The sequence below is a fragment of the Candoia aspera genome, chromosome 7 (genome assembly GCF_035149785.1).
Source record: "Candoia aspera isolate rCanAsp1 chromosome 7, rCanAsp1.hap2, whole genome shotgun sequence".
Classification (NCBI taxonomy): Eukaryota; Metazoa; Chordata; class Lepidosauria; order Squamata; family Boidae; genus Candoia; species Candoia aspera.
Window position 1 is genome coordinate 20,962,848 of NC_086159.1, and position 24,471 is coordinate 20,987,318.

Below are 24,471 nucleotides of genomic sequence, written 5' to 3' on the forward strand. Positions count from 1 at the left end.
GACATATTCTAAGCATCTCAATAAAAGGTTTAGTATCCACTAAAATGAATGCCTAATAAATATATTAGTCTTTAAGATACCACTAGATTTCTTATTCTTTCTGAAAATAACATTCACTGCACGGATGTACATATTACTAAATGTTATACTGTAGAAGATCTCGTTCATAAAAGAAGGTTATCACTAGGTAATAAGGTTATGCAATGCTATGCTGAACCTTTGTTTCATTTTCATTTACAGCTATTTGTAGGAAGAACAGTGTCTTAGCAGTACTGAAGAGATCAATTGAACTGGCAAATGATGAAAAGGGAATGAGAACACATTGTCTAAGCAAGAATATTTGTCTTTTCTTTCTACTTTTGCCTCCTGGTATTGTAGATGAGTGCTGCCTTTTGAGGCTACTTCTTTTAAAACTAGCAGTTTTAACACTAGCTCTCTTTCTAAAGTTTTATTATGTGATTTACATTTCTCAGAGCAGTATTTTTTTGTTAAATAAAAGTGGTTATTCCTTGCCCCTTCAAAACCCTCCTCTACTAATGCGTAATCAAGATGTACTGATGAATTAGATTATGTACAGTTATTTTCAATAACATCTATGTGTAGGCCTTGCGTGGGAGAGAATTTCTTTCAGAATACTGAGTATTTGCTAACAGCAATCTGCAGCATGGGGACAAAGCTGTGAGACTTACTCTTTTTTTTTCACTACCATGTGGGTGAATCTTGAAAAATTTCAGCTTTTTTATTTTTGTAAGGAATGTGTGGGTGGAAAAGTATGACTCAGTATTCTTCTCAATAGATAAAGACATCATAGCTGAGTTTTGAAGATTTTTAGCTGACCTTTAGATAATTCCTTTATCTCTAACCCTGTCTTTTTAATAAAGGAAAGCTTATGTCATTTAATAACTTTTAACTAAGTAAAATGTGAATACTTATATATTTATTAGAGAAACCTTGAATGGGTTTCATTTCTCTAAGAAGTTTAAAGTGACTTTTATTCATGTTGTTCATTTAAATTTTAGCTCAACCAGTCCTAGAATGATATATGTATATTCAGTATATGCAACAAGACTTTGGGCTTATTTATCTGCCATATAGGAAACTGCTTTGAAAGTTGAAACTAAATTACAATACTGTAAGGGGAAATTGCCATCAGAGGACTGTGTTCACATTATTGGCCCATATCTTCCCCCTCAGTAATACATATATTTTTTAAAAAAGTAATTATATTAGCCTTGTCCCAAACAGCTTTGCTTCCTTGGCTTCAGCTTGTGAGCAGAAAATCATCTCAATCCAAATTTTTTCATACTTAAAAGCAGAAACATTGACTTCAGTGGGACTAAGCAATCCATTGTTCATGCAACACAATGGGCATACTTATGAAGTTGCTTACAAGAAGGTATGTTTGCATGACATACTAACTATAACACTTGATTAACTAGCACATGTTCCAATTTCTATATGCTCTTCCTCCTGGAAGAGATGAGAGCAGTTAACAAAAGAATAATAAAAGCCATCATAAATAAAACTATAAAATAAAAGTCATTCAAAACAATACATATGAAAATAAAGTTAATTTTAAAAAAGAAAAACAACAGGACAATCTAAATATGGATTGAACCTAGAGTACTTGTTATTCCACAAATGTGAGGATGAACAAGTATGTCTTCAATTGTTTTCTATAAGAGGAAAGAATGGGGGCAGCTGAACTCCCTTGGAGACAAAGTTCCCTAATAATGGGTTATAAATTGTTTATAAATTGTTTAAATAAGTAAATAAAGTAGGGTGCTTCCAATGAGAAGGCTCTATTTCTAACTCTAACCCATGAGCTAAGCCCCTCCAACCGATCTTTATGAGGTGATCTTTTATTTGCCTGGATTTTAAGTTGGCTAGGGATACCTTAAAGTGGGCCTGGTAATTCACAAACAACTAGTGCAGCATTTACCAGGACTGGTAAATTTGCATTTAGCCATCCAATTCAACAATTGGGCAACCATTTTCTGCATCAATTGTTGCTTGTGGACCATCTTCAAGAATTAGAAGGGACCACTGAATTCTATCCCCTGCATAGTGCAGAATTAAATTAAAGCATCTCAAATAGATGACTGTCCAGCTCTGCATGAACACATCCAATGAATAGGAGCCAGAAGCTGTTCAATCATTGGGTCCCCAGGCAAACAACTCTGTTATTTATTTTTTTTATACATACCATGCAACTGGAATCTTCCTGTAACTTAATTCCATTATATCATGTCATGTATTCTAAATGAGAGAAAACAGTCTTGACCTTCTTCCAGGACATCCTTTCAGATATTTGAAGAGTATGTCTTTTTTTCAGCTGTCTTTTTTTAAGGCTAGACATGTCCAGCTCCTTCAACCTCTTTTCATTTAGTTTCTAGTCCCTTCATCATTCTCACTGCCTATTTCTGAATCTTTCCAGTTTGTCTGAATTCAAAGTATGGTCCCTAGAACTGGACACAGTACTCCAGATGGCTAATCAGCATCTCATGGGGTACTGTAATGGTATGTGGGAATAACCTTGAGAAAGAGGGAGGAGCCCACAATAGCTTAACAGTCAGAGAAAGAAACTTAGGAAGGAGCCACCCTAATTGATCAGGTTGTAAAAAGAGATGGTGGGAGATTTTCAGACTTTCAGGATTCTGTTAATGTAGCCTTACAATAAGGTAGAATTAGCTCATCTGGTCACATTTCCTCTACAGTTACTTGGGAGGGCAGACATCAGTCTTGCAAATCTGAAAGTACAAATGCGTACAACATTGCCAGCAACAGCTTATTTAGATGTGGCTGATACAATACAGTCAGTCCTGCCTGTGGGTAGAATACTCATCCATGTATCATCGTTTACAGGTTTTACAAGTTTGTGTAATAATATGAAACATGCAACACCTGTTTAATTAGAAATGAAGCAAGTCATCTGATACAAAAATTAGGCAAGGAAGAACCACTCATAAGAGTTGAAAATGGGTAAGGAAACATATTCGTCTGAAAAATCAGTTTCTTCTAACAACTATGGCTGTAGAAACTATACAAAGGCTACACTTATAGAAAGGCTACACACTTAACCCATGGAGTTCAGCCCAACTGAATTCAGCAAAAATTATTTCTGAAACTATTTCCAAAACCTGAAACACAACAGGTGCAATTGATAAAAAGTGGTGACCTAACATTTACATAAAAATAAATTTACTGCAGCTTCCTCAGAATAGAAACAGAATCATTTTGAATTTCCACTAAAATTTTTACTACAAACCTCATTGTTTGCTTATTACAGAGCATGAGATAGCTCTGAACAATTTGTAAATGGTAGCCAGAGACATTTGCTCTATTGCATATTACAGATGAACTGAAGGGTGAGATGATATGTATGGCATCTAGGCATTCAAATTTAGTATATCTGTAGCAGCTGCACTGGCAGCCTATCAGGTGCACAAATGCTATTTTTAATTACCATAAAATGGAGCAGATTGCAGCTGGCCTTATTGAATAGCAGGTTTTGGCTTATGAGATGGAGAGTTCCTTGCAGCTGGGACTTGTCACATTGCAAAGAGAGGACAGGTCTTAGGGGCAGGATCAGGCCGTCAGTCACCATCTAAAATGGCAGAACTCTGTTAGAGACTGTTTTTTTTTTAACTGCACAATACTACAAGGGCAAGAGCCACCATTTCACTGAACATGAAGCTGGTTTGAATGAACTTTAGAAATCAAGTCCCCTGCAATCCACATCTATGGCCTCATCCGTGCCCCCCTCCTTCAGAACTCACAGATGAACACATTGATACCTATGAGAACTCTGGAGTTTCCTTTTTCTTCTCCTGAATCCTGAGTGGGAAAATCAATAACTTTTCCTTTAAGACTAAGACAAAGTGACAACTTGAGGGCTTTAGGAAATTTGGGAACAATATCTTATTGTCTATGAAACTTATAATAATACTTACAGGCATTGTACTCATTTCTAGAAGAAACAAGTATGTCAAACAAAATAAGCTAGAAAGATTTATTAAAGGACAGAATGACCTAATTTTGCCCACTGAACATTCATACTCTATGGCTGGATATCAAGCTTGGGTGTCCATCTTCGAAGAATTTCCTTGTGACTTTAGCTTCAGGCTTCCATATCTGTGCTGCAAAGAATCCAGACAATCACTAGATAGCAACAAAGAGTTTTCTGCGTATCTTTGCTGCTATTTATTGGTCATCTGGATTTTTGCAGCATTGCTATGATCGCAGTAATGTAGGCTAACTTTTCCTAATCATTTTGCCGAGAGGTATGGGAAGGTAGGATTTGCAGTGTGAACAGCATCACATTAAGGAGATCTACTTTAGCCTAAGTCTTTACACTTTTACTATTGAAATGTCAATGCCGATAAGCAGGACTTACCACCAAGCAAGCTAGTAGCTCATTTATGCCATTCATTCACAAATATCTTCCCAAGAGACACTATTTTCACTTTTGATTAAAGGTCTTAGCATTAATTTAAAGGAAATAAATAACTCCTTTTTCTATTCATGTTCACAATTACATTCATTCACTGTAAAATATGAACCCCACTGTGGCCTTATTTGCAAATGTATTTACTCAGAAGTAAATCTCATTGAAATCTATAGGCCTAAAGGTGTTTAGGACTTCAATCCTATTTCCTTTAAAATTATCAGATTGTCCCTAAGATCATCAATTGCTCCTTATTCTGAAGTGTTGGTGTTTATACTTAAATATTATTACTTCATAATATGCAATAGATGAGTTCCTCCATTTATTTTTCTTCAGAATATATTTCGAAAAATGCAGAGACAAGGTGTCCGTTTTTAAATCTGTAGTACAGGCGTAACTGGAAATCCTAAGAGGTGTAAGAATTTCACCGTACCTCTTTATCTAACACTTTGAATCAGTTTGCACTTGGGGTACAAAAATCTACTTTTATCTCATCATATCTCACCTGCTAAGAGACCACCGCAGAAGCCTACAATGGCAAATTCACCACTGAGGCGCTCAAAACAAGCAGCATCTCCAGAATTCCGCAACAACGCTGACGAGATGGGAAACGCCATCCAAGATATGTAACAACGTATCTTAAAGGCGGTAAAAGGGACAGACAAAAAAAGAGTGGGTAAAAACTGACGTTTGGCTGGAAGGCAGCCCGCAACGCCAGCGGAATTTGTTTACACGCAGTTAGGGATTGTCTTTCGGTCCGGTTTTGAGTGAAAAGTAACCGAGGCGGGAGATGCGATTACGCTCGCTCAGCCCTGCTGTCACAGCGCTTTCAGTCCCCCGAGACCGAAGAAACAAAGTCAAGAGCGCAATTTCCGTGCGGCGCTCCCTCCGGCCCATCCTCGCGCAGTTGCATAAGAGCGACGCTGACAGTGCCCGTTTTTTTTTCCTATGTCCTCGCGGCACCTTCCTTCCCCCCTCACGTGACGGCTTTCAGCAGGACGAGGCGGAATGGGGCGGAGTCAGCATGTGCCCGAGACTTTATTATCTTCGTTATTTGTTCCAGAGGTCTTGAGCCCCGCCCACCAAAAGAAAAAAAAAGGAGAAAACCCAGAAGGGAGGGGGGAGAGGGTTGTGCGGTGACACGTGCTCTTCCCCGCTGTCTGTTCAAGTCCGAGAAAGAGCTACTGTACAGACTTCCGGCAACGGTGCACGCGCCCCTTCTTTCACGCAACTCTTCTTTCCTTCGCGCGCGTCTCTTAGACGTGAAAGAGACGCACGACACCTTCTACGTTTCGGAGGTGTTTCCCAGCATCTCGCCGTCTTCGGCTCCCCCGCACCCGCCGCCGTCACCCTCATCCCCACCACTACATACCCTTTATAGCGCATGCTCTGAAATGTACCTTACGTGACGGTTCCTCTTCGTCGCGCGTGCCCTCGCCGTTTGTTCGCTCGCCAGGAAGAAGCGGCGGCCGCGCGCTCAATGTAGGATACTGGGGCGCGCGCGCGCGCGTCAGGGCCGGCGCTCCGCACGCGCGCTGTTGTTATTGGTGCTGCCGACTTGACTGGCTGGGCCGGCGACGGCTGTTGGCTGGGGCTGGCGGTGGTGGGGAGGGGGAGGAGAAGGCGGAGGGGGGGCTCGAGAAGGGAGAGCAGGGTGGCTCAGGCAGTCACTCAAGAGAGTGAGCGAGTTCTTTAAAGATGGCCGGAACGGCAGCGGCGAGCGCGACCCCTGTGTATTGCGTGTGCCGGGAGCCTTACGATGTGAACCGCTTCATGATCGAGTGCGACATATGCAAGGACTGGTTCCATGGCAGGTAAGGGCTGGCTTGGCAGCCGCGCGTCCTTTTTCAGGGGAGACGACAGAAAAAAAAAAACACTGTCCCTTCCACTTTCCGAGGGGGAGACCTTCGGTGGGCGCTGAGGGGAAAACAACGAACAACGGAGGACAATGAGGAAGAGGCGGCTCGGGGCTTTCAGCTAACCAGGAAGCGGCAGCCTTTAGCAGCCGTCGCTCTCCTGTTCTCTGTGCCTCTTCCCCCTCTTCGGTGTGGAGTTATATAAGGACTCCGGAACTGAGGTTAGCGAAGAGCTCTCGGTGGAGTTTGGAGGGGACGGAAAAGTTAGCTGCCGTAATTCAGTTTCCCGTCACGCCGGGGGGGTGAGCTGTGTTCTCGTGTCTTTTGTGGGTGAGTACGACTGATGAGGTTAGGGTTAGCGCCTGTGCCCCCGTCTTCTCGCTCTCTAGGCGCGGGGGGCTTCCAGGGGGTCTCATGCCCCTCTGAGCTCACCGTGCCCGAGTTTTGCGGGCTTCGGACTCTTTCTGACGCGGTGCCTGTCCTCCGCGGAGGCGCGTGTCTTTTATGCGTGGGCGCGTCCCGCGGGGGGGGGAGAAGAGCCCCCCAAGTGCGAGCGCTGTGGCGCTTCAAAAGGCCGTGTCGCTCCTGCCCGGAGAGGGAGCGCGGGGTAGTGGTGGTATCCACGGACCTTGAAACAAAGGAGCAAGTTTCAGGGCTGCCTTGGTGGTGGCGCAAGGGACTCTCTCTCTCTCCTCTCGGCTTTGATCTTCCAAGTACCGGGCTGGAGCCCGCCACTGGCGGGTGGCGGCGGCGTTGAAGTTCGGAGGAAGAGGCAGCTTTCGGAGAGCATTTATCCAAGGAAACCCTCGCTGCTGTCGCGGCTTTCAGGGGAAGTGCTCCTTGATTGACAGCACGACATTTAAATACCCCCCATTTAACAAAAACAAGAGTCACGATGGAACTGGCGAGACGGTCTCATCTCCCTCTGCTGGCTTTCGGTGGGAAATTAATTTTAAAGGGGCAGACCCCGGAATTCAGATGCTGCGCGGGTGGGAGAGAGGGACTGTAGCGTCTTCAAAATAAATAAATAAATAAATAAATAGAGAGAGAGAGAGCACCGAACACCGAACAGGTCTGTAGCGGTGCCTTGGCTCCAGCCTTTATTGCGGTTGCATTGTTCACGGTTGCAACTGGTCTGACGAGCCCTCTTCCAGAATGCACCTGACTGCTACTGCAAATGCAGCTGTATCTTCACCGCTGGGTTCTGCATTTGTCTGCATTTTTCTGTGACTGTAGGATTATGTGCCACTCTATACAAATTTGTGTGAACGTAGTGGTCTGGCTTCTGAACAGGTATGCTTGAGATGGTACTGTAAATTAATTTGGTTTGTGCTTTTAATTTCAGAATTAAACTAATTATCTTGTATTGATGAGAAAATAAGTACAGTAACACTTCTCTTTAGAAATGGTTACTTGGAGAAAATAGACAAATCAATCTTTAGTGTTTTTTTCTGTAAATTCATTATGGATCAGCATGAATAATATGATGTAGTAATTATATTTCATTGACATACAACCTTAAATTAATCATATGTATTTGGATGTAAGGACAGCTGCATTCAGTTGCGTGCAGTTAAATTAAAATCATATTACCTGATAGAGTTTTAGTGAAATCACTGGAGTTTAAATCTGCATAAAGATATATAGGATTGTGTTCTAAGTATCTTGTATATATTTTATTATATGGTTTCATATATAATCAGCTCTTGAAAATAAAAGTATTTGGCAACTAGACCAAGAAGAACATTATTATTACTTCCATGCTACGTTTAAGCTTATGTAACAAGGACTGATAATGTATCTCTGCTAAATTTGTATTGCCAAAGTTATATAAAAACATAGTGTTAGGTGCTTGTTGCATTTCATGATGATTTCTTTCACTGCAGTAAACTCCTATGCATAGTATCTGGAAGCACGTTTAATCATGAAAACTTATTTTCTAGTTAATGTATTTAAGCTCTCTAACAGAGCTTATGAATTTTCTGTGTGTAATGTATGTCTAGTATTTAGAGTAAATATATTTGCATTTTATTTTCGTTTAATCATTTTCATTTGTCTGTATACAGTGTCTTAAACTGCTCTAAATTTTAACATTTTAATTAACTCTTTAACATGCAAAATGTTAGAGTAGGCTGAGAATTGTACCTTTATTTCTTAACTAAGATATTATATCCCACTGACTTGTGCTATGTTATCTGCAGCAGAGATAGCTGCATGTAACCTATATACAAGACTGAGGAAGATGTATGCCTATTTTAAATAACACTATGCTGCATATTTAAATGTTCTTTATACAATCTACAAATCCATCAATTTATTTAAATTATATTAATTGGCATGTGTTTGCAGGTGAATACCATAGTCATTTATTTATTTAAAATATTTCTCTCAGACTACAGTGTTATGTACTGTATCTATGTATAGCATACCACACAGTATTTGAGCCTGCTTTTTTAATCAAAACAATGTGTTGAATATTGTATTTACAGACTTCTTTTACATGCTAGTATCATGTTTAAAGAGGACCATCTAAGTGTAAATGAATTTTACTATTCAGGCAAGACATTTGTGCATGATTTGATTTGTGAGCCTGGAGTTTGGTTCAAGATGGGCAGCCATATAAAAATTTTAAATGAATCAATCAAATGAATAAATAAATAATGATGTATCAAATATTTAGTCCATAAAATAATACTGGCAGTAATTCATCAAATCCACAAACATTTGAGAGTCTAACTTTAAGCAATAATCTTGTCCGTATCATGAGTTCCATGACCCAATATTGCATACTACCATGCTTTTTTTAACAAAACCTCTAACTAGTGTATTGGGCTTCAAGCATGTGTGTTACTTGGTACTTAAGATACATTCGTGTATATACAGGTGGATGTTTAAACTGCCTTACTTAGTGTACTATTTATGTACTTTATTGTTTGCACTGAACAATCAGTTCAAAGCTGCCTACCTCAGCATTATTCCTAGAAATATTGAATTTGGAAAATGCACATTTAGTGTTAACTGGGAGCAATGGGTGGGGTTAAATTAGAATTTTAAACTGGTAATTCTCTAATTTTCTAGGCTTCACAGCTTCTTAATGCCTATGCCATCTTACAATCAAATAATATATTGGTTCCACTGAATTCAGCGAAGTTTATTCTACATTAAATATACAGAAAATGGCAACATAAAGATTTCAATAAGAACTCCTTGCATTTTGGGGTAGAGGGACAGGACTTCTTACTGCTGCCTGAGACATAGTCCATTGTGTATACCTACTTTTCTATTCAGCAAGTATCAGTTGTTGTAGGCTGGGTATATGAGCACATCACTTGACCAGGAAACTGAGAATGGATTATGACAAAATAGAAGTAGTTTATTGGACAGATTCTTATTCCAGAATATGGACAGATGATCTGTTCTTATGAAGTGTCATATTTGTAATCTAGGGTGTGCCTAGATACAGCTTTGTCATTGTTGTCCACAGTGTTAACAATGTTTTTTCCTCAGTCGGGATACCTGATGTCAGTGATCCTGCCTTAGTAATATTGTGTCTAAGTTACTGTAGTAATAATGGTTTGAAAACATTATTTTTGAAACCTTTGAAAACAGATGGCGTTTTCAGTGGATACAAAGTGCTGCTGCTTGGTTAACAAGCAGGTTACAAGGCCAGAGTTCTATGATGCTCAGTTTCTTTAATCTGGACTTGATGCTTGTTTGCCTATAAAAGGTTCATTTATAAGACTATAAATGGTTTGGGCATAGGTAGTTGTTGAACCAATTTCATAACAGACTGTTTTCTAGTTCTTTGGTGAAATAGTCTGAAAGTAGATAGCAATATATGATAATTTAGGTAATAACAGTGAACAAAATAGTTAACTGTGAATGGCTTATTTCATTTTTAAGGTTTCATTGGCAGTACTTTGCAAGCAGCTAGGTTTACTATTTGATTTGTAACACACATACTAACAATGAATACTATGTTAATATCAGTAAATACTTTCCCAACCTGGCATTTTCCAGGCTACAGTTTCCATTACTGTGGTCAACATGGGCATGAGAGAAGATTTAATTCAATAGTTTTGGAACACATCGTATTCAGAAAACAGTATCTGTGAAATGCACTTTGAAATCCATAGAATTTGGGAATGACTCCAAAATTCATTTAGTCCTGCTGGTATGGAAAATTTAGTATTTCTACATTCGAGTCATGTGACCCTCCGGCCTCTTAAAAAACTCAGTGAAGAAGATACTATCACTTTCTAAAGTAGTTAGTAAATACTGTAGTAGAAATAACCAACTTATATTATCAGGAATTTCTTCCTGATGACAACTTGAAATAATTTCTTGCCATATGAACAAGAACTCCTTCCAACAAAAATAAACTTGCTAATATAATTGTACATGATAACCTTTTTATACTTGAAGGTCACTTTCGTATCATATCTTGTGCATCTTCAGTCTTTCCATTTGGACACCATTGATGAACATTCAGTTTGCTCTATCAGCTCAAACACAAAATTCACTTAATAAGCACCCTCTAATATTTTAGATAGCAAGCTAGTAAAATATAGAGTAGACCATAGTTATATAGACATATATAATATGTCTATATTATAATATAGTCTATATTGTAATATAGAGTAGACATAGTTATATCTGATAGAGCAAACTGAATGTTCATCAATGGTGTCCAAATGGAAAGACTGAAGATGCACAAGATATATGAAAGTGACCTTGACTCCTTAAAAAGAGAGTGAGAGAGATGTAGGAACATAAAAGCTCTCTTACACAATAATTAATGTTATGTCTATCCTATCCTTATTATATGTGGGGATGCCACAGATTGAGCCTGGAACTTTAAAATGAAAGCTTATGTTCTATTACAAAGCTGTAAAGATGGAATGCTAATCAGTAGTCTAGCTTGATTATTTCACAGTCGGTGCATAGATAGATATTATGAGTTATTCCATGAGGCCCCATATGTCTTTGATAGATGACAGCCCATTTTTAAAATTATATTATGCTGTTAAACAATAGGTTCTCTCAATATTATTTGTCCCTTCTCCTGGCTCTTCTGGAATTGAAGTTGGCATACATATTATTTGAATTCCTGTATCCCCTTTTTTTTCTCTTGCATCTTTCTCATCTCCACTTCTATTCTATTTAGGGCTGCAGGAACCATGTTAATTGAGAGTGAACTCAGTGCTGGGTATATTTAAAAAAAAAATCAAACCACTAAAAAGCTCATGCTTGTATATTGATTATATTTATTAAAATAAATTTTATTACATTTGGCTCATCTTTTGTTAAGAAATGGAATCATGTTAGTTTTATTTGTTAAAAATATTTTTATCATGCTTTTTAGTCAATTTACAATAAAAGCTTGATTAGATGCTTTTATTTCCCATTTAGACGGTTCAGATGCAAAGGACCAGATTTCTGTACAGACTTCCCCTAAAATAATAGACAAGGCTGTTGCATCCAAAGTAATCTAGACAAGGCAGTTAAACTCGTTAATTTTACAACTTCTATGATGATTTATTGTCTTTGTGCACCACTGAGAATCATAATGATTGAGATGGTATAAAAATTTAATAAATAAAATTTTGTAATGATGTCATTATGGTAACTACATAAATTACATTAATGATGTCCTTCAATATTGAATGGATAATCAGGAATAATAGGCACTCTTTGCAATTACTCTGTTAAATCACTTTTTTACTGTAATTGGTAATAAAACAATTCTTGCTCTTGTTTATGACATGCAAGGAAAAAAGAAAGGAGTGGGGGGGGGATGGTTCAGAACCAGTTCTTAAAATTGCTATTTGTATCCCAAACAACTGAGGTAATCCACTGGAAGATTTGCTTGGTAGGTGATAGAATGAGGAAAAACAGTTATTGTTTTTAATTCCAGAGAGATGCAATACAGGTAATCCTTGGGTTAGGATGGCAATAGGGCTGGGAATTTCCATCGCTAAGTGATGTGGTTGTAAACTGCAACATCACATGACTGCATTGCTTAGTGATGACAGTCCTGGTTGCTGTTGTAACCTCAGGACTGCGCGGTTTGTTAAGCAGGAAGAGGTGGGAGTCCCAGGCAAGGTGCGCAAGGGTGTGTGTGGGTGCTGTGGGTGGGTCAGCATAGGCTGTGGGTGGATGCTACAGAGCATGGGGGGCCGCAGGCATGTATGTACCATGGAGCATGGGCAGGTGGGGGGTGCTGTGGTGGGTGGGCAGGGGGTGCTACGGAGTATGAGATTCCTGGAATCTTGTACTCTTTAGTGGGGCTCCTTGGAAGAAGAAAATGGCAGGAGCAACTTGTAATCTTCCATGTCAGCTTCTCCACTGACTTTGCTTGTGGGAGGCTGGCAGGGAAGGTTGTATATGGTGATCACTGAAGATATTTTGCAGTACTAATAGGTATCTACCAATCTAGGCAAGGCTGTATACTCTCTCCTTGTTTATTCAACCTATGTGCTGAATATATATTAAGGGGAGCTGGATTGGGAGTTGAGTGTGGTTTTAAAACTGCATAGGAAACATCAATAGCCTGTACTTGTGCTCATGAGGATACTCTTATAACAGAAAGTGCAAATGATATGGAAGCTCTAGTAATGAAAGTCAGAGAGCCAGTTTGGTGTAGCGGTTAAGGCCAGAAACCAGTAGTCTGCGTTCTAGTCCTGCTTTAGGCACAAAGCCAGCTGGGTTCCAGGATTTTTTTTAAAAAAACCTAACAAGTTCCGCAGCCAGAAAGTTGAAAATCCCTGGCCTAAGCAGGTTAGAGTAATTCATCTGATGTGAGGACATTGACAATACGTAAATATGTTGTCACTTATTGTCCTAATATTCTGAGCTTAATCTTTATTTTACAGTATCTCTGTCTGCTTAGAGAGTTTAAGCAAGGGTCATCTTATGGTGACAACATATCATAATCCTTTCTGTGAAATCATATTAAAAGGATATCCTTAAAAGAATAATACTTTTTCCACCCTCCATTAATCACAATAGACAAGCCATTAGGTAACATTTGAAATAAAAGTTAAAAATGGTTTACAAAATCTAAATGTGAATAATTATAAATTGTTATGCTGAAAAGTTATATCTGTTCATTTTCCAGGTTTACCTTTCTCTGGTAAAGGGAGTTCTTTCTTGCAAGTACTGAACCTTGTCATGGACTTATGGTTCTGTTTGTGAAATCAGTTATCGTGAGGCATCCACACAGACAGCACTTAGGAACACTGTCCTTAGCTTTTCTCTATCTGAATATTTGACAGAATTAACTCTTACAAAGGCACTGATGTGATCACTTTTGAAATTAGATCAATGTCCCTGATTGCTCATCCTTGATAACTTAAGCCTCTTAATGTAGAGGGATCTTTGGCTATCTTGCGAAGCATTTGTAGCTGGACTATTTAATTTTCTAGATTATACAGATCTCTGGAAATTCTGGTGCAATCTAGTATTCAGTTTGTATTCCAAACTATTCCACATTGTGGTTTAATTATTTTTCAGTATGGTTAAATATAACATATGTAATATACTGAATGCTTGAATGAATACAGTTCAAAAGGCATTTATTCTGTTATGATTTTTAGCCTTTTCAGACTAACTGAAATTTTTAAACTCTTTATCTCATTGGGATAAAACCTATTTTCATCTAAAACTGTTGAATGACTTACTGCAAATAACTACAGAGTTCACTTCATTATTATTACATGATTTATTCACTTTTAAGGTTGCTTAAAGCAGAATAGTAGTAAAGGGGAAAGATGACATTTTTTGAATTTAAACGTTTCTGATATAGGATGTAGTTTGTTCATTACACATTAAGTAGAAGTGTAATTTGTAGCTTTAAGCTTATTATAAATATAGGAGTATGCATGTATATCTTACCTCCTTTTAATAGCCTTTCTTATGGAATACAGTAGGAACGTATACATCTTAATATGGGGAAGACCCTATAAATATCTAGGTTTGAATGGGAGGACAGGATAGAGAAGAAATTGCATGACACAAAAGAAGGAACACCAGTTTCTGTTGCTTACTGCTATTGCTGTTTATTTAAAATTTATATTACTGCACTTCAGCTTGAAATCCTCCTAGTTTAATTCATGTATATACTGATTGTTGATTACATGTCATCAAATTGGTGTTGACTTTTAGTGACTACATAGTTACATATTCTCCAGGATGGTCTATCCTTAAACTGGTTCTTCAGATCTTCCCATGGTGTACTCATTGCCACTATACAGTAACTGAGTCCATTCACTTTGCTGCATGTCATTCTCTTTTTCTCTTTCCTTCTGCCTTTCTGAGCATTATAGATAGGTCTTTGCATAATGTATTCAAAATTTGATAATTTGAGCCTGGTCATTTGCCAGAAAACAGCAAAAAAATTGCAAAATGAAATCATGTGACTCGGGGTGCTGCAACTGGTCATAAATGCGAGCCAGTTGCCAAGCTCCCAAAATGTAATCATGGGACCACAGAAGGGGTGATGCGACATTTTACAACACTCAGAAGTGCTTTACAGGCTGTAAAGCACCCGTTCTGAGGCTGTCATAACTTTGGACCGTTGTTAAACAAATGGTCGTAAGTCAAGGACTACCTATATAAGAGTAGTGTCATAAGCATAAGTGCAGGTTATTGATGTTTCCTATGCAGTTTTAAAACCACACTCAACTTCCCCCAATCCAGCTTCCCTTAATATGTGGGCACATAGGTTGAATAAATAAGGAGAAAGTATACAGCCTTGTAGATAGGTACTATCTATTGGTACTCCAAAAGATCTTCAGCAGCATGTTGAATGCCATCTGACTTGAGGGGCCCATCATCATAATGTTGATCACTTTATCTTGCCTATCTCTGTAGTTTTCTTGATAAAATACAGGAGCCGTTTGCCATTTCCTTCTCCTGTGCAATATGAAATGATGCCATTGTCACTATGATGACTCTGTCTAAAAATGATCATCAACCTCCAGCATATTCCTGTATCACTGCTGCCCCGTATAGGCGCCTGCTTGCTTTACTGGGCAGCTGAGATGACCTGCATGCCTGGGGTGACCCTGCTGAGATGTTATATTCTTGACATACGCTCCTGGCATGCTTCACTCATTCCTTCCAGGAACAGCCCCCTGCCATAATGAAGCAGCAGAGCAGAACTTGAAGGAGGGTCACATAAATAGTTGATTTATAAAAATTATTTTGAGCTGTGTACCCAAACCTTTGGAAGCAGAAGGATATTCTTGGCAGTTTTTTAATAACTGTCAGGGCCTAGGTTTGCTTCCTCATTAACATTATTGTGATACTGGCATAGTGTAACCCTTTAGGGTAGGTGAGGTCAGGGAAAAGGCAACACAAGGACTGCTGGAGCTCTACTTTCCGTTATTTTCCCTATAACAGAATCTTGAAAGCCTGCCAGAGTATCCCTCTGCTCCCTTATGAAAAACAGAATCAAAGCCAGGTTATCTTGAGTTTCTTTCTCACCCCTTCTTTGTTTTCAGGACTGAATTGTCATTGACATAACAGTTCTTGCATTCCTTCTTCAAGGTTACAGTATCTCATTACTGTTCTACACATAGTGGCCCATTTTAGGTATTTAGTCCCTATTAGTATTCTACACAGTAGCAGTAAGTATGCTGAAATAATAGTGACTATCAAGATAAAAAAGAGTAGGACCTTCATTGCAGGAAATAAATAGTTTTAGCAATTTCATTATTAAAATTGGCACTTTGAGAAACATACATACATATAATAAAGTTACTTCTCTGAACAAACTCTGCTAAATTTTTTTAAAATGTTGGAAACCTCTCTTAGGATAATAATCTCTTCATTTCATCCCGATTGGTTGATTTGACAACAGTTGGTGTTTGATTATGTAACAAACCCATGATATAATTTATTCTGACCTTTGTTTAAGAATGAGCGTTGCTTATGACAAGAACTAAATCTTTGGGATCTAAACTGAATGAATGGTTATGTGCGGGAGAAATTATATATTGCTTTTTAAATGTTCCTATAGCTCCTAAGCACCTATAGCCTCTAAGTTTTGTTTTGCAGAGCTCAGTAAGCATCTTATTTTTATTAGGCAGCTGAAAACAATGAAGCAGATAAATAGAGGATTAAAGAACCAGTGGAGGAACTGTTGTCACAAATTGGATCAAGCACATATACATTCATACTCCTCCACTGCATCTGCACAGAACAGGCCAGCTTTTCTGTACTGTGTAGCGTGTCCTCCATCAAGTTGTTGGGGGAGAAGAGCTGGAACAGTTAGAGGATTGTGAGTGATTTTCATTGTTCTTTGTGAAGTTGATCAGCTTTGTCACAGTTTGGAATCTAGGTGAGAGGGAGGTAACATTGTCTGGTTCACATGGATTTTTTTAGCTGTAGATCTTGATGAAGTAGAGAGAGAGTGTGGTGAAATGAGGCCATCGTTTGCTTGCTAGACCTTTGTTCTCTCTGGTTAATTAAATCAAACAGGTTGGTACTGGCCCCGTGAGTAAAAGAGGTGATCAATCCCTGCTTGAGTATGGAATATGATCTTACATCCCAGGAAATTATAGGGCACCCTCAGATACTCTGTTCTTGGATACCACAATGGACAAAGTGGTGGCCTTGTAATTCCAAATGCACCTGGATAAAATGATTTTATGGATCCATTTCAGTTCCAGGCTTATCTGAAGATTACTTTGGTCACCTTGGCAGATAATGTATGTGGAAACTAGTTGGGGAAATGTGACTTCGCTACTTACCTTGGACTTGTCAGTGGATTTCAGTCCCATGAACCACTGTATTCTTCTGGACTATCTAGCATGTTTGGGCCTAGGCACTATTTTGCAGAAGTTCTGATCCATCCTGATGGGACATGCCCAAAACATGGTTCTGGGAGACTGCTGTGTGACATCTATGTCACTGAGCTTTGGTATGCCACAGGAGTACTTGTCTCCTGTTTAACATCTACATAAGCTGCTGAGGGAAGTCATTTGGAATGTGTTGATGACACCCAATAGTACTGTTCCCTGCCTTCTGACTTTAAGGAATAAATCAGTATTCTTGAACATTGCCTAATCAAGATAATGGGATGGATGATAGAGAAATTAAATCCAGGCAAGACAGAAATGCTGTTGGTAAGAAAAAAGCGGGACTTTGGAATTGAGGTGAACTTTAGTCAACTTCGTGTTGTGCGCCAGTTGCACCCTTTCCTGGATTGGGAAGCCCTTCTTTCAGTCACTCATGCCCTGGTCATCTCCCATATGGACTATGGCAATGTGGTCTACATGGGGCTACCCTTGAAAAGTATCTGGAAGCTGCAGCTGGTAGAGAATGCAGCAGCACGGGCAGTTATGGGCGCCTCTAGGTCTGTGCATGTAACACCTCTGCTGCACGACTGCATTGAGTGCTAGTCTGCTTCCGGGTGCAGTTCAAGGTATTGGTTATGACTTTTAAAGCCCTTCAAAGCATAGGCCCAGGTTACATGAGGAACCGTCTCATCCCAATTACACTGACCCGTCCCATCCAGTTGGGCAGGAAAGGCATGTTGCAGACCCCATCTGCTAAAGAATTCTGACTGGCGGGGTCGAGGAGGAGAGCCTTTTCTGCCATTGCCCCCACCCTGTGGAACATCTTGCCCCCTGAGGGGAGGTTGGCCCCCACTCCTCTGGCCTTCAGGAAGAGCATCAAAACTCTTGGGGATCCAAGAGTGATAGGCAGCCCTGGGGGTGGTTGGTGGCTTAAGACACTCTCTCTGCCTTTTAGTTTCTCTCTTTTATCTTCTATTTTTTGTACTTTTTATATTTTTATAATGCTTTTATAATTTTTATTTGTAAGCTGCCCAGAGTCACTTTTATAGTGAGATGAGTGATATATAAATTTAATAATGAATGAATAAATAAATAAATAAGGTTCTGCATGCTGATGTACTGTCCCAGAGAAAGCAGACTTTGGAAGTGCTTCTTGACGCCATCTGTCACTGATTCTGCAGCTTTCAGCTGTGGTGAGGAGTGCATTTATTTATCACTAGTGTGGCAACTGTGATCCTTCCTGCATTGGTTGAACTTAGTATCAGTAATCCATGTCTTGGTTACAACCTGCCTCAATTACCAAAGTGTATTTTATGTGGACCATTTAATACTTGATACTGTGCAAGCAATAGCAGTTCGAAAACATGCAAATGTGAGTAGATTAATAGGTACCGCTTCGGCGGGCAGGTAACAGTGTTCCATTTAGTCATGCTGGCTACATGACCACAGAAGTGTCTACAGACAAACGCTGGCTCTTCAGCTTTGAAACAGAGATGAGCACCGCCCCCTAGAGTTGGACACGACTGGACAATGTCAAGGGAAACCTTTACCTTTACCTACAGTTTAATAGGCAAAATAGAATGAACCTTTAAACAGCAAAGTTATTTAAAACTGTAGTTTAAAATGATGCTTAATGTGGAGCATTTCTATCATGAGTGACACCTTTTGGTGGCTATGAGTTACATGTAATGTTTGGGGGGGGGGTGCTGAGGCCATAGTGGGTAGGATTGTGGCATCATTTTTGAACATGGAAACAGAATTGTATGAAGGAAGGTCAGAAGTAGAATTCAGGAGTATTAATTGCTTGGATTATTTTGTATTTTTATACAAAAATATATATAAAATTGACTAATTTTCTCTTTTTCTTGATTGAGGGTAAAGACAAAGAAGTGAACATTTGTAGGAAGAGACTGCAATAAAGATAACAGCTCAAATGTCCTAGTTGGTCAGCTTAAAATTACAACTATTACGAGTATTGAAAAAAAAAAAAGTGAAAGGTCCCCTGTGCAAGCATCAAGTTATGTCTGACCCTTGGGCGGATGCTGCTTTTGCAACATTTTCTTGGCAGACTATAGAGCGGGTGGTTTGCCATTGCCTTCCCCAGTCGTCACCTTCCCCAGCAAGCTGGGTGCTCATTTTACTGACCTCGGAAGGATGGAAGGCTGAGTCAACCTGAGCCGGCTACCCGAGAAACCAGCTTCTGCTGGGATCGAACTCGGGTCGTGGGGGGAGTTTTCAGCTGCAGTCCTGCTGCCTACCACTCTGTGTCACACGAGGCTGTTATTATGGGTATGAGGGAGCAGTAAAGATGACCAATAGGAAGAACTGGTGAGAAAAATGAGTTTCAGAAAGAACTGAAGTAGCCCAAAATACTGCAGAAGGGGTGAACAGAGACTATATGCCACTGTACTTTCTTTAAGTATCCAAGACTCTGTTATAACCTTAGTATCTAAGACCCTGTTATAATTTTCAGTGTATCTTTCCTACACTCTATTAAGAATCAGGGAGAGTGGAAGCAAGCATGAGCCATTAGGTAAAGGATTTGATACTGGTCAGACAAGGATCACTGTCTTTGAGACAAAAGTTCTGGAATTATAGTGAGAAAATCAGTGAGATTCAGGTATGCAGTCATTGTCCACAGAATACCTGGATTAGAAAGCCATTATATTATTCTAATCAAAGGTCAAAACAGTGCCTTAGGTGTGTTTAGTATAGGGAGTTGTCACATCCAAGCTGTGAATAGAAATTGAGCATTTCTGTAACAAAAGTAATTAAATCACAAATAAAAAGAGGTTTTAATATTTATTTATGAATCTGGTTCCTGTACAGAGATGAAACTTCTGTTTTGAACTCAGAACAGCTCTTTGAAATGGGACATTTTTTTGCTTGAAACATTTCAAATTGAAAATGTTTTGCATGCCTCCCACTTTTCAGGTGAATACAGAAGCTTTTCTTGTAACATGGTTATAAATTTTGGCTTAGTCATGGGAAGCTCTCCTAAAATGTAATGAATAGAAGTATATAGATGCCTCTTCATATAATGATCTTTTGTTCATGTAATTGGTTTTTGTTGTTGTTGTGGTTTGTTTCCATAAACCTAATCAGTGTCTTATTACTTGACTTTTTTCCAAAGAAGGAAAGGAAAGGAAGTCATAAACCAATGTATCTTAAGTGATGCTGGCCAAAATACAAAATTTCAAACACTCTTATTCATAAAGTCAGTATGTCTGAATATTTCTGAAACAAAACTCTAGCAAACTGTTCATAAATATATTGATTGTGGATCTTGAAGAAGAAAGGAGGGAATTGTAATGAGGATGTATAATAATTATAATATCAGAATTAAGGAAATAATGGGAAAGAAAAATAAAAGATGGTGTTAATTAGCATTTTTGTGTTCTTCTCACAAATGCATTATGAAGGTAGATTAATTTCAGTTCCAGGTTCATTGATGAAAAGTTTTAAAAACATTTCTCTGAAAACAAATTTCTATATTATTTTTGGAATGTTTTTGAAATTATTGATCATATAGATAAGGATGATCTGATAATCTGGACTTCCAAAAAATCTTTAACCAAGGCCCTCATGTGAGGTTCCTGAATTGTCATGACACAAGAAGATAGGTTGTCTTATGTATTGTTATCTGTATAAGGAAACAAAGAGTAAGTGATTTTACACGGGAGATAGATAGTGGAGGATATATAAAGTTTGGACAAGTGGTTAAAAACTGGGTTATAAATGTATGTGGGTTACTGGTGGGTAATGTAGTAGCCAAGTTTGTGGATGACATCAAATTATTCATAGTGGTAAAATTAAAAAGGAATTGTACAGTGCCAAAAGTATCTCTGTAAACTGGAGCTTTGAAACCTCAGTTGCAGTTTAAAATAGGCAAGTGCAAAGTGATGAACTCTGAAACAGATGAAAATAGAAACTTCTGTTCCGACCTCATTAATGTGTTCTCTCTCTCCCTGTGTGTGTGTGTGTGTGTGTTTATGTATATATATATATATATATAGTATAAATGAGGTCAGAACAGAAAATGACTGGGAAAGATAAGTTGGAATTATGGGAGACAGTTCTATGAAATCTTAGCCCAGTGTGTAGCTGCTATAAAAAAAACCAAATTCCTTATTAAGAATGGGCAGGAAAGGTATTAATAATAAAACTTACAAAAACCCTTAGAAATGTCCTCATAAAATTTATTATTGTATAATCACAAAACATATAAACTAAAACAGAAAAATCATGTGTGCACAAACTTCACCTTTATTTATAGCATACCCTCCTACTATGTTAGATATAACAGATAGGTCTTAGGAATGATGGAGCTGGTCAAATCTCTGTGGGGAGCGAGTTCCAGAGTGTAGAGGTGGCTGTCAAAAAAGCCGGCTTCTGGGGCTGTGTCAAATGACAATCTCCTAAAGAGGGGACCTGAAGGAAATTGACCCCATTTGATCTCATCAAACAGGCAAGATCTCCAGAGGGAGTCAGGCTGGAGAAAGTTGGGCCCTTCTTTTAACCTAGCAAGACTCTTATATACGTGCATTTTGTTCTTGTAGTACTCTGACACTCATATAAAAAGCAATAGTAGCTGTGATGACTAAAAGGAAAATAAATCTTAATCCATAGAAGCAGTATTCTCATTAGGCTAACTGAAGTTACAGTTATGGCAAGATATGGTAAGTTTTCAAGTTTCAAAAGCTTTTCAGACAAGTAGCTTAGGAAAAAAGGGTGAGAAAGAAGAAGAAAATACAGATGGTATTGGAGCCATGCCTGTATTAGATCACACTGATGAAGTGATATAGAGCCTTTAAATGTGCAGATAGGGTTTTACTAGGTTATAGTAGAAATAGATTGCAGTAACAAAACCTGCAGGAAAAGTAAAAGCAAATACGTGTTTGTAAATTCTCAAGTTTGGAAAGACACATTTCACCTATTTCCATCTTACCAAGACACTGTTCCCTTGGTTAGTGTGTCAACAAAAAACTGTTAGCTCACTATAAGGAAAATTAATATTTTAGCTGTTTAAATAAAACAGTTGAATACAGCATCTGGTTTATTTTTTATGGAAGATAGTTCACTGAAGCTTGACAGTTCAGTTGGGTTCGGTCCTGTCTTTAAATTTATATTCAACTGAACATGGTTCAGTCTTGCCCTTTCTGATTTATTCCGTCTGCATGTGATGTTTTAAATGCAGTCACTTGGTGGTGCTATAGTAAATATGTTTCCACTTCAGCATTATTTCTGTTCCCTATCTATTGTACAACACTATACCAAAAACAGTTCAGTGTTCTTTATTTCAAACTCAAATTAAAGGCAAACTGAATTGGCTTTGGGAGTTCTGGGCATTATCTCAGTTATGTAAACATTCAGAAAGGTGATCACTGAGGTATATTGTCAGTGTAGCAGATTGTCTCAGTTTGATCTTGCTTGAGAGATTGAAAGATTCTTAATAGCCACTTGAGCCTGGGTCTTCCTAATTCAGGTTCAGAATGCTACTTGCTATACTGTATTGGCTTTCAGTTACATAGGCTTGATGGCTTTTTTCTGATATTGCCATGGTCAGCTTCCTTTTCTAGGTTGCCCATTTCTAGATTACCTCAATATAAGCTGCTCCAGTTTCTTCTGTCATTTATGTTTCTAATTAGTTTGTTTCAGCTTCTATCAAAAATGAAATGAAATTTATTTACAGGTTTGTCTTCTTCTTTCCATTAATAAATATTTGACTGAGACTGAAAGCCTTCATTGTGATCTAGCTCAAAGAGTGGTACCTGTTGAATCAACAGCTGCTGAACTGCATATATACAGTATCCTCTTTGGCTGATAACAAGCTTAGATCTGTAGCATGACAGACACAATGCAATTTAAAAAAATCTGATTGGCATACTAACCAGATGTAATTGTATATAGAATGGCAAAAATGTGGTATAGGGCACTTTGTTTTCAGGAGCACATATCAATGCACGATATTAGGCTATTTAGAGAAAAACTGTTTCAGCTCTGACACACTGTATCTTAAAATAGAAGCAAGAAGTTGTGTTACATAATAATGTAACATTCCTTTGATAGGTGAAATATAAGTATTTTAATGATTAAAAAATTGATAATGGGGACAAATGAATCTTTTCTTAATTGTATAGTTTTAGTAAATAACATTACTACTTTATTGTTTATTTTCTGATGTTATGTAAATATATTGAGAGCTCTTGCACTGAAGTCAAATTCCTTGTATGTCTAATTGTACGTGGCCAATAAAGTATTCTAGTCTAGTCTAGTCTAGTCTAGTCCAGTCAGGCTGTAGTATCTTTGAACAATTATAACAGCGCTATAGCCTGGCAAATGAAAGTAGATACAAAACACTTCCTTGGATGATTTCTAAAAGCATACATGATGATGTAAGATAACATATTACTGTATGATAGATGTGTATATATTCATGAAGTAAAGTTAAGAAATATAATGACATACTGTCCGTACTCATAACATGTACAGTATGTTGGAGGGATGAGTAGTGACCATTATCATGGAGATGACTTTTGTAATTTGCTTTGAAACCTGATACTAGTTCCAGATGATGTAATTCAAATATAATTCAGTGATTAATGTAGTACCAAACTAAATGTTATGTTCTGCATCGCTTTTATAAGAATGTTTCAGTCCCTATCAGGACTTACTGTGGATTTCAAAGTATGGTAAGAAAATTGTGCACCAATTTGCTCTAGTATTTCAATCTATGATTATATGAACTATGCTACATGAGGGGCTTATTTATCTAGCTGGTATGAATAGACCTGAATGCCCGAGATCCACCAGAATCTTTTGTTTGGATTTATATTTTGTAAGGGGAAAAATAACCAGTTTTATACAAATCACACAGCTAGATACCACAAATCTGTACGACACACAATAGAACAAGTGATGTCACATTAAATATCAACCCAATAATTTCTGTATAACATGGATCATAATCTAGGATGTTAAATGTGTATTCAGCAGGCTTGTTCAGATCATTTGATAATATGATCATAGAGCATAAACTCTGCAAATTATATATTTTGATTTCATGATATATCTGTAGAAGTCATCGAAGCTGATAATAGTTCTGGTCTCCCTAGAAACAAAAGATAGGACAAGAAATTATATGATTTGGCGATAGCTAATGACTGAAGAATGCAATGAATACTACTGAAAACAAAGCAACTTTCCTGTTTCATAATCAAAAATGTCAGAGATGTTTGCTTCATTGTACTATAGTTACCCATGATAACTTATGCAGAGCCTGATTAATGCTGCAGAAGCCTAGCCAAATAATATGTATAGGTAATACCCTAATATATGACGTACCCTCTGTGCCACTGCCACT

General features: G+C 38.3%; 1 protein-coding gene and 1 long non-coding RNA gene across 2 annotated transcripts in view; one reads left to right on the plus strand and one right to left on the minus strand.

Annotated features, from left to right (window-relative positions):
- Nucleotides 1-2,202: 2,202 nt before the first annotated feature.
- LOC134501648 (uncharacterized) lies at nucleotides 2,203-5,951 on the minus strand. The gene is made up of 2 exons (XR_010068371.1): nucleotides 4,953-5,951; nucleotides 2,203-3,607 (listed from the first exon to the last, which is right to left on the minus strand). It is a non-coding gene; the product is annotated as an uncharacterized LOC134501648 (long non-coding RNA).
- Nucleotides 5,952-6,036: 85 nt separating this feature from the next.
- Nucleotides 6,037-24,471, plus strand: part of KDM7A (lysine demethylase 7A) — a 60,212-nt gene continuing 41,777 nt past the window's right edge. The window contains exon 1 of the mRNA XM_063309549.1: nucleotides 6,037-6,261. Within this exon, the coding sequence (XP_063165619.1) occupies nucleotides 6,146-6,261 (116 nt within the window). The 5' untranslated portion in view covers nucleotides 6,037-6,145. The remainder of the gene's footprint in view (nucleotides 6,262-24,471) is intronic.